This window comes from Coregonus clupeaformis, chromosome 8 (assembly GCF_020615455.1).
Source record: "Coregonus clupeaformis isolate EN_2021a chromosome 8, ASM2061545v1, whole genome shotgun sequence".
NCBI classification, from domain to species: Eukaryota; Metazoa; Chordata; class Actinopteri; order Salmoniformes; family Salmonidae; genus Coregonus; species Coregonus clupeaformis.
In genome coordinates, this window is record NC_059199.1 from 16758021 (window position 1) to 16774143 (window position 16123).

The window sequence follows — 16123 nt, forward strand, 5'->3', positions numbered from 1 at the left end:
GATAGTTAGGCCATACTGGGTCTTGTCCAAAATGGCACCCTATAACATATGTAGTGCACTACTTTTGACTAGAGCCTATGGGGAATAGGGTGCCATTTTGGACGAAGCCTGGGCATACCTTTGTTTCACCATACCTGGACATATTCCTTTATCTGGAGAACTTTACCTGATGTCCTCTCTCTCTCTCTCTCTCTCTCTCTCTCTCTCTCTTTCACTACCCAACACCTCTATCTGTCTCTCACTCCTCTGACAACGCACAGCAAGCAGACAACCTCAACATGGTTTCATAGGACATGATACGAAATATAATATCTAAAATATAATATCTAATATATTTTATATGATTCTATTGGTGTAGTAATCTCACTGGTACAGACGATGGAGTGGTGATAGAGGGATGGAGGGATGAGGAGGAGAGAGGTGACCGACACACGTCTTTCTGGCCATAACAGTTATTACACTCCTTTATCTTCGTATCCTCCAATCAAAATGAGCCTTCCTGTCAGCATCCTCACCTTATTCTCCAATCAAAATGAGCCTTCCTGTCAGCATCCTCACCCTATCCTCCTATCAAAATTAGCCTTCCTGTCAGTGTCCTCACCCCTCTAAACAAGTTGATCGGAGATCAGGGGTTAACTACCTTTTACCCACAATTCACCACTCACTCAGGTTGCTCTCTCTTGCTTCTCTCTCCTGATGGCACCCTATAATCCCTGAAATACTAAATGACAACGTTATGAAAATGTTGGGACAACATTACAAGTTTCTATGGAAAGAGAAGGGTGTTTGTATGGGGATGAAGAGCTGCTATAAAGGGTTTGGGGTGTAGGGGGGAGATTCAAACATTCAACATGGACAGCATTTCTACTATAAACAGAGCATGCATCTGCATCAATACACAACCAACCAACCAATATTTTTTCATCATTTTCTTTTAAACCCTTCCAAAAAATATATATATTTTAATATTCTTTGAGGAGGTGAGGTGTAGTGCTGGGGGCTTTGCTCAGAAACTCTGCTAGTGTGAAACTCTTTTTCTTTTTCTTTTTCTTTTGTCCTTTCTTTGTTTTTTTCATGACCCAACTCTGTCTGGTCAATCATACTAAAAGAAAGTTAATGTGAAACGGATTATCATGTGACACCAGGTATTCTGGCTCATCAGGCACTTGTTGCAGTACGGATGACAGTATGGATGATACAGGGATGAGAGTTAAACATTAGAAATCCAGCCAGACCTTAACAGGACATGGGTCTCTGAGATTTGATCTGAGCAAAGCCTCCCGCTCTCTCTTCCTCTCTGGGCAGTGTGGACAACATGGGGGAGGATGGAGGAAGGAGTGGGGAATGGGAAAAGAGGAGAGGAGAAGGTGTATCTAAATCTCTCTCTGTACAGGGGGGAGAGGAAGGAGGGAAGAAAGAACAGGAGGAGGAGGAGGAGGAGGAGGAGGAGGAGGAGGAATAGGAGGAGAGGGGGTTTACAAGTCGCTCTCGCCATAGAGTGCGCTGGAGAAGGAGATGTAGTCGAGGGCTCCGGGTGAGCCGTCTGCTCCAATGTACCTGGTCACAGAGATACATTATATTACTAGAGTGGCCTGTGTCCCTGGTCATAGAGATACATTATATTACTAGAGTGGCCTGTGTCCCTGGTCATAGAGATACATTATATTACTAGAGTGGCCTGTGTCCCTGGTCATAGAGATACATTATATTACTAGAGTGGCCTGTGTCCCTGGTCATAGAGATACATTATATTACTAGAGTGGCCTGTGTCCCTGGTCATAGAGATACATTATATTACTAGAGTGGCCTGTGTCCCTGGTCATAGGGATACATTATATTACTAGAGTGGCCTGTGTCCCTGGTCATAGGGATACATTATATTACTAGAGTGGCCTGTGTCCCTGGTCATAGAGATACATTATATTACTAGAGTGGCCTGTGTCCCTGGTCATAGGGATACATTATATTACTAGAGTGGCCTGTGTCCCTGGTCATAGGGATACATTATATTACTAGAGTGGCCTGTGTCGTAGCCACACACTTGTATAGGTTACACAGTTGTACATGTGTGAAACAGGACAAATATAAGCACCCCCTATTTGACCTTTGTAATTCTGTGTACCTGGTCATGCGGCTGATGCAGTACTCAGCCTGCTCTGCGGGCAGCTCTCTGCGCAGCTCGTCAACCGTGATGTAGGCCTGGAAGAGAGGAAGTATATATTTATTTCATTTCTATGTATTTATTTCATTGTATTTACTAGGTTGTCCCACAGGTGTGAAAATACCTATTTTTCAAGGGAGATCTGGCCCTATTAAAATGTTCTAGCTCACCTTGTCGGAGGCCAGGATCTTAAAGGAAGCCATGACCTGGTCAGCGGTGTCTGTCTCGGCCGTCTCACGGGTCATGAAGTCAATGAAGGCCTGGAAGGTGACCACGCCTGTGTTGTTGGAATCCACCAAGGTCATGATGCGGGCAAACTCCACCTCACCCTATTGGACAACGAGTTACAGTAGATTAGAACACCTCACCCTATTGGACAACATGTTAAAGTAGATTAGAACACCTCACCCTATTGGACAACATGTTACAGTAGATTAGAACACCTCACCCTATTGGACAACATGTTACAGTAGATTAGAACACCTCACCCTATTGGACAACATGTTAAAGTAGATTAGAACACCTCACCCTATTGGACAACATGTTACAGTAGATTAGAACACCTCACCCTATTGGACAACATGTTACAGTAGATTAGAACACCTCACCCTATTGGACAACATGTTACAGTAGATTAGAACACATTCATATCATTGTTGAGGAGAACATGTTTTGAAACCTTTAGTATAAAAACGGATGCCATTTATACTATAACTGTATACAACCAGATAGAGCACAGTCATTTTGTATAAAGGGACTGAGAAGAAATGAATGTGAGGTCACTTCCTGTTGGTAGCTAGGCTACTCACCAGATCGTAACCCATGGAGATGAGACAGGCACGGAAGTCGTCGGGGTCCATCATGCCGTTTCTCTTCTGCAAAGAGAGAGGGAGAACACAAGCATCAGTTTTTATGATTGGACATATGATCAATGACCAATGCAATGATCAACGATTATGTGAACATTACACGCTTAGAGATACACTATCCCTCAGTAAGGAGGAACAACTACGATGGGAAGAAATCACTAAATATTCCAAATTCACACTTACAGTCAGTGCATTCAACTAAGGTAGGTAAAAACAACCACATATCAGAATCATTGCAAGTAAAACCTTCTTCAAAATAACCGCTATCTGCAAAATCTGAGCCAGGAAGAGAAAAGAGAAGTGCAAGAAACGCAAGTACAAGAACCGTTTTTTTCTTTACCCTGTCAAAGTGGTTGAAGGAGGCTCTGAACTCGTTAAGCTGCTCCTGGCTGATGCCCTTGGCGTCGCGAGTCAGAATCTGGTTCTCCACCTCGTTGATGGTGCGGGCGATGGTGGTCAGGAGCTGCTCCCAGCCCACACGGATATGCTGCAGAAAGAGAGAGGGAACGAGGGAGCGGAGAGAAAGACAGAGAGACAGATAGAGAGAGAGAAAGAAACAGAGGACTCACTTTTATAGTAAATAAGAATGGAATATGTTTCTGAACACTTCTACATTAATGTGGATGCTACCATGATTACGGATAATCATGAATAAATCGTGAATAATGATGAGTGGGAAAGTTACAGAGGCATAAATATTTTTTAAAAATGCTAACCTTCCCTGTTATTGGTCTATGGTGAGAGGTTAGCATTTTATTACCATTCATTTCTATTGAGCACAACATAATCCGAAACACAACCAAAACAAACTGCAAATGCTTCCAACACATTTGTAGAGTCACAAGCTTGACGTAATAATTGCGCGCTAGGAATATGGGACCAAATACTAAACTTTTGACTACTTTAATACACTATAAGTGACACCTTATGACACCTTCAAATTGGGAACTAGATAAATAAAGTGCACTAATATCTAAATGGTAAAACTGATCTGTAGGAAAATACCCTCAAATAAAAGGCAACATTCTGTACTGTCGCCTCATATGAAACATTTTATCTCAAATCCAAAATGCTGGAGTATAGAGCCAAATTAAAAGTTTTAGCTTCACTGTCCAAATAAATACGTAGGGGAGTATATGATACTTAACCTAGGTCTAGAAGATACTTTACCTCCATGGTGTAGTTGTGTGTTTGTTGTGTAGTTGTGTGCTGTGTAGTTGGTGTTTTTGTTATGTAGTCTTGCGTTGTGTAGTTGGTGTTTTTGTTGTGTAGTCTTGCGTTGTGTAGTTGGTGTTTTTGTTGTGTAGTCGTGCGTTGTGTAGTTGTGAGTTGTGTTACCTCCATAGTGTAGTTGGTGTGTTTGTTGTCAAAGATGAGGGACTCCTGGCTGAGCTGGTGGTCTCCCTCCAGTTTGTCAATGTTACACTTGTAATTGATAATGTTCTGTTCATACTGCTTCAGGTTGTTCATCTGTTCCTCTAGAGAACCGGCAATGTCCACAGACACATGACCAATCTCCTATAGAGGGAGAGGGGGGGAGAGGGGGAGAGAGGGAGAGAGGGAGGAGAAAAGGAGCTGATGAGAACTGAGAAGTGTGTATGGATGAGAGTTCAGGGTTCCGTATTCATAAAGATTCAAAGAGTGCTGATCTAGGATCAGGTCTAGGATCTAGGATCAGTTCCATTCATTATAATCTAAAAGGCAAAAGTGATCCTAAATCAGCTCTCCTACTCTTGAGACTCTTTTTGAATAAGGACCCAGAAGTATAGGAACAGTAGATGTTGTGAACCCCTGCATGTTTGGGGTTAGGGGACCCTGTAGCAGCTTAGCCTGGGTACCAGTCTGTTTGTGCTAACATTTCACTTCTTGACACTCTTTGTCATACCAAACATGGCATAATGACATGGAGTACAGTGGAATGTTAGCACAAAACAGGTCTGGATTTCAGGCTAGTAGGACCCTGTAGCACTAGCTCATTTTTAATATCAAGGAATAGTTCACATTCTCTGGTCATAGGAGTAACAACATGAATTGGTGCATGAGGCAGAAAGACTGTGTCCCCTTTTCTCAGTGGAGGGAAGGGAGAGCGGAGGGACAGTGAGTCGGATGAGAGGCAGCCTCACCGCTGCTCCCTCCCTCCCCTCAGAAAAAAAACATATATTATTATGCTCACTTAGCTATGCCTCACAAGTAATACAACAAATTATATATTACCTGTGTGATCATATACCTACATTTTTTAAATATAATTTCAAAATGGTCTGAGAAGAACAATGTTGGCAGGGCAATTCAAGCATAGTCACTATGCAGTGATAATGTATTAGGCCTTTAACCTACTGCACAAACCTCATTGCTACAGAACTGTTTTTAGTTGGTTAATGTTGCATAGGCTTACATTTTGTAAGTCCTGTAGAAAAAAAGCGGTAGATCTCGGCTTGCATTTTGACTCAGAAAGTGATCTTGACTCAGAAAAGGTTGGTGACCACTGCTCTAGTTGAAGTAACTGTACCTCCATCTTGGTCTGGATCCAGGGTCCGATGATGTTGGCCTGGGCAGCGAACTGGCGCCTCAGCCTCTCGTTGGCCTGCTGCCTGGCCACCTCCTCCTGCAGCATCTGGTCCCTGAGAGGAACAAGGTGCTTCACCTATGGAGGGAGACAGGGACATTGGTCGTCAACACACTGGTAGAGATGACATTCCATTACTCTGTTACTCTAGAGCAGAGCCCTATACTACGTACCAAATTTGAGGAGTTAGCAAGGTAACTTTGGTCATCAAACTCGGATAACCGGCATCACGAAAGTGGCTAACCTTTTAGCCAGGTACATTTCTATTGCGATGAATCCTTCAGAACTAAGAACTAAATTATTTTATCCTGAATGAAGTGTCTGAGCTGTGAGTTGAGGACCAATTCAATCAGATTCCCTCCCTCTCGCAAAGATTGCGTCATCATCCCCTTCATTTGTGGAAGACGACTGATGTTCTATTAATCAAATGTATTTTTGTTTGTAAAAAAATTGTCTGGTCAAAATACCTATCACATTACACATTTAGTAATGGCAGAATGCATTTGAAACTTCATGAAGTGTAAAACCTTTGTATGACTTAATCAAATTATTTTGGGAGTGGGATAAAAGGTGCTCTTGCATTGATAAGCACACCAAAACACACCAAAGACGGCAGTAACGATAAATAATAAAATAAAGACGGCATTTCTAAAAGCCTATTTCACACCACAGCCTGCTGAATTTCCCAGATACATTTTCTTTCATTTTGATTTCGGCACAAATGAAAATTGTGTCACTGACTCGCCCATGGATTGATGTTTCAGCATTGTCTCATTGAAGTTAGTTACAACTTGGGTTGGAGTGAAAACGTACAGGAGGGTAGCTCTCCAGGAACAGGGTTGGAGAGCCCTGCTCTAGAGAGTAACCCTTTGACATTAAGCAACTTACAGCTATAGTGTGTGAGAAAAAATACAAACCACAGAAAAAAATATTGTCACAGAAAATGTGTCACTTGACTTGTACAATCTAGAGTGTAGAAACCTAGCCAGGGAAGGAAATACAATTAAAAAGAAAAACATTTCAGCTTCTCTGTTGGCTTCTCAGTGTGTTGTACTCACTGCCTCCCACTTATTAGTGATATCCTGGGGGGAGAGGTTGGTGTAGGGGTTGACTCCTGACAGCTTGATGCCGTAGGTCTGAGCGATCTTGACGATCTCGCTCTGGATGCCCATGGTGGCCATGCGTTCCTTATCAGCCTCTGGTAGGGTGGCCTTGAACTGGTCATGGGCTGTGATCAGAGACTGGAGAGGAGAGGGGGATAGGAGGAGGAGAAGAGGAGTTAGAATGGAGGGATACAGTGGGAAGTAGCGAAAGAGAGAGAGGTTTAAAGGGTGTGGTGTGTGTCACATAATTAGAAGAGGGGGAGGAAATAAGGAGTGAGAATGGAGTGATATGGGAAATAACGAGAGTGAGCGAGAGAGCGAGGGAATGCAGAGAGAAACGAGAGTCCATCAGACAGTTAATGTTAAGTATTGTACACACACGCACGCGCGCGCACGCACACACACACACACACACACGTACATGGATCTCCTCTGTGCTGTGGACGATAAACATGTCCTGCAGATCCTCCATGGCTCCGTCCATCCAGTTGTTGAAGGGCGCCGCCCTCTTGGCGAACTCCAGGTACAGCTGGTCAATGGTCTCCCACAGTTTCTCCACACGCTAGGAAAGACCAGGACAATATTTAACTATATACAGTATGAAGCCATTGCTGCTATTACTACTATAACTGCTGCTACTAATAGTAACTTGACTAAGTAGTCACAGTAATACATGTAATGGCTTGATATGACCACCACTAGTTGTTATTGGAAGGGCCAGGAGTTTTTCCAGAGACAGGTCACATGGTCAGGAACATCTCCTGGCTCATGGTGGCTCAGTTGGTAAGAGGTTGTGTGTTCAATTCCTGCATCGATCACATTCTCCAACTAAAAGTGTCTGATTAGATATCTGTTGTAAGTGCGTAGCTCAGTACCTCCAGGGAGTCCCTCCTCTTCTGCGTCAGGGTACCCAGGTTGTCCCACTGGTCACAGATGCCCTGGCAGCGGGCGTTCACCGAGGACGCATCATGGTAGTCCAGCTCACTGAGAGAGAAACAGGCAAACACACTGATCAGTATCACTTCTATTACATACCTGTGTCCCTTTTTCTAGAACTACATTTATCACTTCTTCCATCACTCCCTCCTTCCACCGTTCCTCCACACCTCCCTCCCATCATCCCTCCCTACTCCCTACTCCCTCCTTCCACCGTTCCTCCACACCTCCCTCCCATCATCCCTCCCTACTCCCTACTCCCTCCTTCCACCGTTCCTCCACACCTCCCTCCCATCATCCCTCCCTACTCCCTACTCCCTCCTTCCACCGTTCCTCCACACCTCCCTCCCATCATCCCTCCCTACTCCCTCCTTCCACCGTTCCTCCACACCTCCCTCCCATCATCCCTCCCTACTCCCTCCTCCCTCCTTCCACCGTTCCTCCACACCTCCCTCCCATCATCCCTCCCTACTCCCTCCTCCCTCCTTCCACCGTTCCTTCACACCTCCCTCCCATCATCCCTCCCTACTCCCTACTCCCTCCTTCCACCGTTCCTCCACACCTCCCTCCCATCATCCCTCCCTACTCCCTACTCCCTCCTTCCACCGTTCCTCCACACCTCCCTCCCATCATCCCTCCCTACTCCCTCCTCCCTCCTTCCACCGTTCCTCCACACCTCCCTCCCATCATCCCTCCCTACTCCCCTCCTCCCTCCTTCCACCGTTCCTCCACACCTCCCTCCCATCATCCCTCCCTACTCCCTCCTCCCTCCTTCCACCGTTCCTTCACACCTCCCTCCCATCATCCCTCCCTACTCCCTACTCCCTCCTTCCACCGTTCCTCCACACCTCCCTCCCATCATCCCTCCCTACTCCCTACTCCCTCCTTCCACCGTTCCTCCACACCTCCCCCCATCATCCCTCCCTACTCCCTCCTCCCTCCTTCCACCGTTCCTCCACACCTCCCTCCCATCATCCCTCCCTACTCCCTCCTCCCTCCTTCCACCGTTCCTCCACACCTCCCTCCCATCATCCCTCCCTACTCCCTACTCCCTCCTTCCACCGTTCCTCCACACCTCCCTCCATCATCCCTCCCTACTCCCTCCTTCCACCGTTCCTCCACACCTCCCTCCCATCATCCCTCCCTACTCCCTCCTCCCCTCCTTACTTGAGCTCCTGTGCGATAGCAGCGATCTGTTCCACTCTGTCCTGGTGTGCGGCCAGGTCAGACTCAAAGGCCTCGTGTTTCCTCATCAGAGCCCTGATCTCCATCAGAGAGGCTGACTCATAGTCCTTCATGGACAGCAGCTCTTCTTTACCTGGGGAAACACAGTTTATACTCAGTCGTTATCTCTCTCTCTCTCTTACTCTCTCCCCCCCTTCTATCTCTCTATCCCCTTTACCTCTCCTCTCCATTCTATCTCTCTATCCCCATCCACCCATGAGCAATGTGGTGCATGACGTCTGTGGGTTGAAAGTTGAAAGTAGGTTCTTGACCCAATAAAGTGGATTTAAAAATTCTAAATGATATCCCCTTTACCTCTCCTCTCGCCCCTCTCTCTCTACCCCCCCCTTCTCTCTCTACCCCCCCTCCCTCCCTCCCTCCCTCCACTCTCTCTCTACACCCCCCTCTCCCTCCCCTCTCTCTCTCCCTCTCTCTGTTATTACCTGAGGTCCAGGACTGATGCAGGGAACACTTCTGCTTGAACTTCTCAGCCAGGTGGTCCAGTCTCTCCAGACGTCTGATCTCAGTAAGGAGCCACTCCTCATATCCCTTCTCCACCTGCTCCAGACCCTTCCATGCGTTGGCTATGTCCTGGGGGAGGAGAGAGACAGAGAGAGGGTATAAGATGGGTGGTATTATAGATGGAAGCTAGTTAGTTGGTTGACTATACTGGGTATTGTGAGTTTGGTTGAACAGTCAGATATCTACGGGGTTATTCTTAAAACTCTCGAACCACTACAGTAAATTAGCTGTGGTTTTATGAAGAACCCGGGGTATGAAGTCGAGAGGGCTGCCAGGACAGTGTCACTCCCAGAGGCGAGGTGTGTGACGTCACCTACCGAGACCATCTTTCCCTCGGAGGGCATGAAGGCGGGCCGGTTGCTCAGCCTCAGCTTGGTCTGCAGGGTGTTGAAGTTGATCTCCAGCTGACACTTCTCCTGGACGCGGGGCGGCTTGTGGATGCGGCGGTAGTCCCGGAAGTCCTCCAGCTTCTGCTGCATGGCCCTCATGTGCTGCTCCGCCATGCGGTTCTCCAGCCACGGGATGGTCTTGCGGATCCACTCTAGCAGCTAGGGAGAGGTAAGAGGTCAGGGATTAGGGGTTAGAGGTCAGGGGGAGAAGAGTTGGTTGGTTGGTTGTTTGGGAAACCGTTCAGGGCCGGTTTCCCAAACACAAAAAGCATGCTCAATGGAGAATCTCCATTGAAATCGTTTTTTAGTCCAGGACTAGGTTTAATCTGCGTCCAGGAAAATGGCACATACAGTATGCAACCTCTCATACATAATTGCATTAGCGCAATGACTAGAAGTCTACAGGAACAGTTAGCAGGCTAGTATGTTATCCCTTTAACACTCACCTCACTGGCCAGCTTCTCATACTCCTCCATGAGTTTCTCATTCTCCTGGTTCACAGCCAGCACTTTACAGATCCTGTTAGCTGCTGTCTCAGCCTGGGCAAGTAAGAGCGAGAGGGGGGATGGAGAGAGAAAGAGAGAAAGAGAGAGAGAGAGAGAGAGAGAGAGAGAGAGAGAGAGAGAGAGAGAGAGAGAGAGAGAGAGAGAGAGAGAGAGAGAGAGAGAGAGAGAGAGAGAGAGAGAGAGAGAGAGAGAGAGAGAGAGAGAGAGAGAGAGAGAGAGAGCGAGAGAGTAAGAGATATTAACAACAAACGTTAAGACAGAGACAGTGGCCCTTAGAACGATGGTTGATTTGTATTGTTTTTCATTGCATTGTATTCATTGTTTTGCGGCATTGTGGAGCAGAGGCAGTGGATGGAGTGTGTTACCTGCTCAGCTCCAGCGAAGGCATGGTAGAAGCAGGACACATAGGTCATGATGGCCTTCTCATCAGGCTTGGGGGTGTTCACAATGTCTGAGGGAGAGACAGGGAGGAGAGCTCAGGGACAATACAACTCCAGCGTAATCACTGGAGAGAGTCGTCGGAGACGAATGGTAGGGTTATAAAATTCCTGAAACGTTCCCAGAATTCCCTGGTTTTACAGAAATCATGATTGAAAAATGGACTCACCTTCAGCATCGAGCATCTTGGGGATGTCCAGGTACTTCTCAGCCACCTCGAAGGCGGTGTTGAGGTTACCGATGGGGTCATCCTGTTAGGGACACACACACAGACAGAGAAATAGATTTACATGAACACATAAAGAGAAGACACAGGCCAAGGGTTGTGGGTTCAATTCCCACCAATACAAAACATGTATGCATGCATGACTGTAAGTTGCTTAGGATAAAAGCGTCCGCTAAATGGCATATATTATAAATATATACATACTTCTTATACAATAGAGTTCTAGAGAGAAAAAATAGGGAATTGAGGTATAGAGAAATGAAAGGAAATAGTAAGGGGATACGACAGGTGTTGACCCTAGTGGACTCTAAGAGAGGATGGGGGTTGAGAGGAGAGTGAAGGCAGGAGGGGGCACCTTTCTCAGTTTGGAGTAGTCAATGAGGTCAGGTCTGTGTCTGTGTATGAGGGCACACAGTGCCAGGCCATCCTTCCAACTGAATCAGTCACCCACAGGAGAGGAGGGAGAGGATAGAGTTGGGGAGGAGAGGAGAGGAGAGGAGAGGAGAGGAGAGGAGAGGAGAGGAGAGGAGAGGAGAGGAGAGGAGAGGAGAGGAGAGGAGAGGAGAGGAGAGGAGAGGAGAGGAGAGGAGAGGAGAGGAGAGGAGAGGAGAGGAGAGGAGAGGAGAGGAGGATAAACCTTAGGATTATGAAAATCTTAGAGAGAAAAAGAACAGGCACGGGACAATGAAGAGCAGTGAAAGACAAAAGTAAGAAAGTAAAATAATACCACAAACAATCCCAAAAGAAAGAGAGGTGTAGCCTGGTCGCCAGTCTGTTTCTGGTCTCTTGCCAACTCCTTATGTAATTGTCATGCCAAATGTGACAGTGAGTGGAGAGCGGCATGATATCAGAAACAGACTGGCACTCAGGTTAAGAGAGGGGTAAGCTACAGCCATAACTATGAACTGGAGTTCCCAATTCATCTCTTCTCAACATGACTCTGTGAAGCAGCATGCAGAAGGGGTGTAGTTTCCCATCCTGGCCACAGGGTGACGCAATGTGCACACCTGATGTGGAAGTTCTGCACGTTAACGTTCCTGTAGGGGGCAGTCTTCCTCTGGCACCACAGAAGAAGACCCTCCTTAGCAGAGGTCTCTACACAGGGAGGAGGCGGGGGGGAGACCGGGGAGAGAGGGGGAGACAGAGGGGCAGGGGGAGATAGTGTTATCCTAAAAGAGTAGGCTAAATACGCTCCAATAACCCTGTGCTGTTAAGGTCAAGCTTAGTGACCTGTGTGAGTGTGTGTGTGTGTGTGTGTGTGTGTGTGTGTGTGTGTGTGTGTGTGTGTGTGTGTGTGTGTGTGTGTGTGTGTGGGGGTGGGTGTGTGTGGGGGGTGGGTGTGTGGGTGGGTGTGTGGGTGTGTGCATGTGTGAAATGCTTACTGAGGTGTGTTTTTGTGGAGGATATGCAAAGTGTATGTGCAACTGAGGCTTGAGTAATATGAACGTGTTAACAGTCATGCATATTGAACTGAGTGCATGCTGTAGCCTTGTGTTTCTAATGTATCATGGTTATTTTGAGTGTCTTAACAGTGATCCTATGATGCGTTTATGACTATGTACGTAATTCTATTAATGTGTTGATGCGTATGTATAGAGTTGTATAGTGACTCTTAATGTTTAGACAGTGTTACTGTGCGTCCGATATCTGGGTAAGTAGGTCGATTTTGTTCTCATGTGACTTAATGCATGTAGAGTTCGAATGTGTTTATGACGGGTGAAACCGAGGGGAAATACATAGGAACAAAGTTGTAAACTTATTTTTTAAAGATGAATTGAAAGACCATGTGTCAGATCCAAGAGTGAACTTTTTCCAATTCCACCCCTGCATACACACGTGTACACACGTACACACACACACACACACACACACACAAACTGACCCTCCACGGAGATGTCCTGAATGGCGAAACGCAGGATGATGGTCCAGATCATTCCCAGGGTCATCTTTGTATTACCGTCGACGATCTCTGCAAGCCAATCACAGAGTCCCGTCAGAAACCATGGCAACATGGAGCACAGGCCAAAACTCAGTCTATGCTGGCTTACTGAGAGTTGTCTCAGACATAATACCTCACTCTATCTTTCAACAAGTATCTACAGGTATTTTATTTTACCTCTAAGTCAGAACTCCTTTGTAAAATGGGACTCTAGAACTACAAATAAAGGATAATTACAACATTACTGTTTTTGAACCTGTATAACAACATATTGGCAAAGAACAACAGAACCAAGATGTTGAAGTCTCACCCTCAGCGCCGATGGACACCAGCTTGACTCCCTTGCTGCAGATGAAGTCCAGGGCTTTGTTCACATTGGCAATCTTGTGGAAACGCATCTTGCCTTTGTCGGGTTTGGGCAGTCTCTCACCTGTGTACAATAAAAACATTCACTTTAATCTCCACTCTGTAACACAAAATTATTGGTGAAGTTTTACTCAACCAAGAAAGGTATGTGCCATTCTCCTTTCATTTAAGCTCAGATGCTGCTGTATTTGACCGCATACCATCGAATTTGAGTGTGCTTTTCCACTAACTTATGATGGAGATGGAGAGGAAAACCTTTCTGATGTAACAGTATGTAAGAGTGACTTAACACTGACTTAGCGGTGACTTACAGTGACTTAAGAGTCTGACTCACCTGAGATGACCTCCAGCAGCAGCATGAGTTTGAGGCCATTCCTGAAGTCATCCTCGATGTTCTCGATCTGTGTCCCTGCCTTCCTCAAGTGGGAGTTACACCAGGCTGTGAAAGTCTGGGAGAGAGGGAGGGAGAGAGGCAGGGAGGGAGGGAGAGAGGCAGGGAGGGAGGGAGGAAGGAAGCAGGTTGAGATAGGGGGAGAAAGAGATAAAAAGAGAAAGAGAGAGAGAGGGGGAGACAAAGGGAAGAGGGAGAAGAAAAAACAGGATTAGAGTTGCCAATAAATTAATTAATCTTCTCCCTCAAACAAACAGACAGCGACTGAGCCTCACTGACAATGACCGATGGGACCAACAGACCCCAAATGGAATCCTGGGCCCACACTGATAAACAACCCCATAGTAAACATAAATAAACAGACAAATGCTCTAATCTAAAGTGAAGCCTTAAGCAGACACTTAAAAAAGTGTTTGCTTTCTCCCGGCCGCTCTGACAGGTCAAGAGTGCTTGGCAACGCCCCAACTGTCCCTTAACATCTTTAACCTTGTTACAGCATCACTATGCTGCTCTGTGTGTCTGTCTGTGGTCGTAATGTACACAGTTACACTGATGCCTTTAATATACTAGGCTAGCACACCCATCCTGACCTCAGATAGACATTATTCTGTCTTGACAGCTTTGATTGATTGATTGGAACGGTCTGATTCAAGGGGGGGGGTCATTTCAATACGAGGTTGAGGTGTGTGTATGTGTGTGTGTGTGTGTGCGTGTGTGTGTGTGCGTAGGTGTGTGCGTAGGTGGGGCGTAGAGGGTCACAGCAAACATAGACGTCTGTCCGCGATGAGGGGGTGGAGAAAAATAATACCAGCAGAAGCGGAACGACCGACTACAGAGTTGTGTAGAGAGAGAGGGAGAGATTGCATTAATCAGTAATGAAGCATGATTTGTGTTCTGAGAGCCTCCATTAACGCAGTCGCTGTGTGTGTGTGTGTGTGTGTGTGTGTGTATGTGTGTGTGTGTGATTCTGGGTGGGTGGGTGGGCACTGGGCAGAGCTGCGAGCCATTTAGCGATGACAGAGAGGGAAAGAGAGATAGAGGAAGAGAGACTCAGAAAATAAAGAGAAAGTGCTTGAGAGAGCGATAAAGAGTGCTTAAGAGAGGGTGAGAGAGAGAGAGAGAGAGAGAGAGAGAGAGAGAGAGAGAGAGAGAGAGAGAGAGAGAGAGAGAGAGAGAGAGAGAGAGAGGGTGTGAGAGAGAAAGAGAGAGAGAGAGGGTGAGAGAGAGAGAGAGAGAGAGAGAGAGAGAGAGAGAGAGCGAGAGAGAAAGAGAGGGTGAGAGAGAAAGAGAGAGAGAGAAAGAGAAAGAGAAAGAGAAAGAGAGAGAGAGAGAGAGAGAGAGAGAGAGAGAGAGAGAGAGAGAGAGAGAGAGAGAGAGAGAGAGAGAGAGAGAGAGAGAGAGAGAAGGTGAGAGAGAGAGGGTGAGAGAGAGAGAGAAAGAGAGAGAGAGAAAGAAAGAAAACAAAAGAGAACGAGCTAGGGCACGAGACAGAGAGCAAGAGAGAAACAGTGCTTGCCAGGGAGTGAAGGAAGGGAGGAAGGCAGAACAGACAGACAGCCAGAGGGAGGGAGGCAGGACTGCCCTGGCCTGTGTCCCAAATTACCTCCTATTCCCTACATAGTGCACTATTGTTGACCAGAGCCCTATGGGTCCTGGTCAAACTCTGGTCAACAGTAGTGCACTATATAGGGATAGGGTGCCATTTGGGATGCATCCCTAGACGGGAAGGAAGGGAAGGAGAGCCACAATCCCATCCCAGCAGGTGTCCCCCAGTCCCTACAGACCCAAACCCCCACCCTACAGCTACGCATGACCCCATTTAGACAGGCCCCCAATACAGACCACACAGACTTATAGGCTAACTAAACCACCAAACCAGACTGCTTGAGAACAGGGGAGGAGAAGGAGGAGAAGGAGAGGAGGAAGAGGGGAGGGAGGAATGAAGAGGGGGGGTGGGAAGGAGAAAGGGAGGGAGGAAGATGGGGAGGGAGGGAGGGAGGGAGGGAGGGAGGAGGGGGGAGGGAAAATAGGGAAAAGGAGGGGGTGAAGGAGGGGGAAAGTAGAGAAGAAGGGAGGGGAAGAAAGGAGGAGGGGGAAGGAAGGAGTAGAGGTGAGGGGGGTGAAGGAGGCTAATTCGGGTAGCTATGAGACACCATTAGGGACAGCTGAGAAGGCAGGATTCCTAAGGCTAACTGTCAGAGTCAAAGAGGGATAGAAGGAAGGAGAGAGAGAGAGAGAGAGAGAGAGAGAGAGAGAGAGAGAGAGAGAGAGAGAGAGAGAGAGAGAGAGAGAGAGAGAGAGAGAGAGAGAAGGAAATAGAGACAGATTGTAAGAGAGAGGTTAAAAGAAAGTGAGGAAACAAGTGAAGTTCGAAAAACAGAAACCGATATTTGTTGTTGTCAGTTCAACTTTCAGATGCATGTTCTGTTGGGGTTGTGAGGTGACAAAATATGATCCGTCTTTGCATTTGAGACATCGGGATATCCT

The 16123-nt window shown here is 46.8% G+C and overlaps 1 protein-coding gene across 1 annotated transcript in view; it reads right to left on the reverse strand.

The window, feature by feature from the left end:
* Nucleotides 1–1396: 1396 nt before the first annotated feature.
* The window catches only part of LOC121571210 (alpha-actinin-3), a 32902-nt gene continuing 18175 nt past the window's right edge, over nt 1397–16123 (reverse strand). The window contains exons 2-22 of the mRNA XM_045221832.1: nt 13580–13694; nt 13190–13309; nt 12823–12909; nt 11948–12035; nt 11296–11374; nt 10884–10965; nt 10642–10727; nt 10217–10309; nt 9699–9929; nt 9303–9450; nt 8803–8953; nt 7575–7683; nt 7121–7261; nt 6655–6837; nt 5540–5674; nt 4369–4548; nt 3371–3517; nt 2971–3036; nt 2332–2490; nt 2123–2199; nt 1397–1557 (exon numbers count right to left, since the gene is read on the reverse strand). Coding sequence (XP_045077767.1) covers nt 1476–1557; nt 2123–2199; nt 2332–2490; nt 2971–3036; nt 3371–3517; nt 4369–4548; nt 5540–5674; nt 6655–6837; nt 7121–7261; nt 7575–7683; nt 8803–8953; nt 9303–9450; nt 9699–9929; nt 10217–10309; nt 10642–10727; nt 10884–10965; nt 11296–11374; nt 11948–12035; nt 12823–12909; nt 13190–13309; nt 13580–13694 — 2559 coding nt within the window. The 3' untranslated portion in view covers nt 1397–1475. The remainder of the gene's footprint in view (nt 1558–2122; nt 2200–2331; nt 2491–2970; nt 3037–3370; nt 3518–4368; nt 4549–5539; nt 5675–6654; nt 6838–7120; nt 7262–7574; nt 7684–8802; nt 8954–9302; nt 9451–9698; nt 9930–10216; nt 10310–10641; nt 10728–10883; nt 10966–11295; nt 11375–11947; nt 12036–12822; nt 12910–13189; nt 13310–13579; nt 13695–16123) is intronic.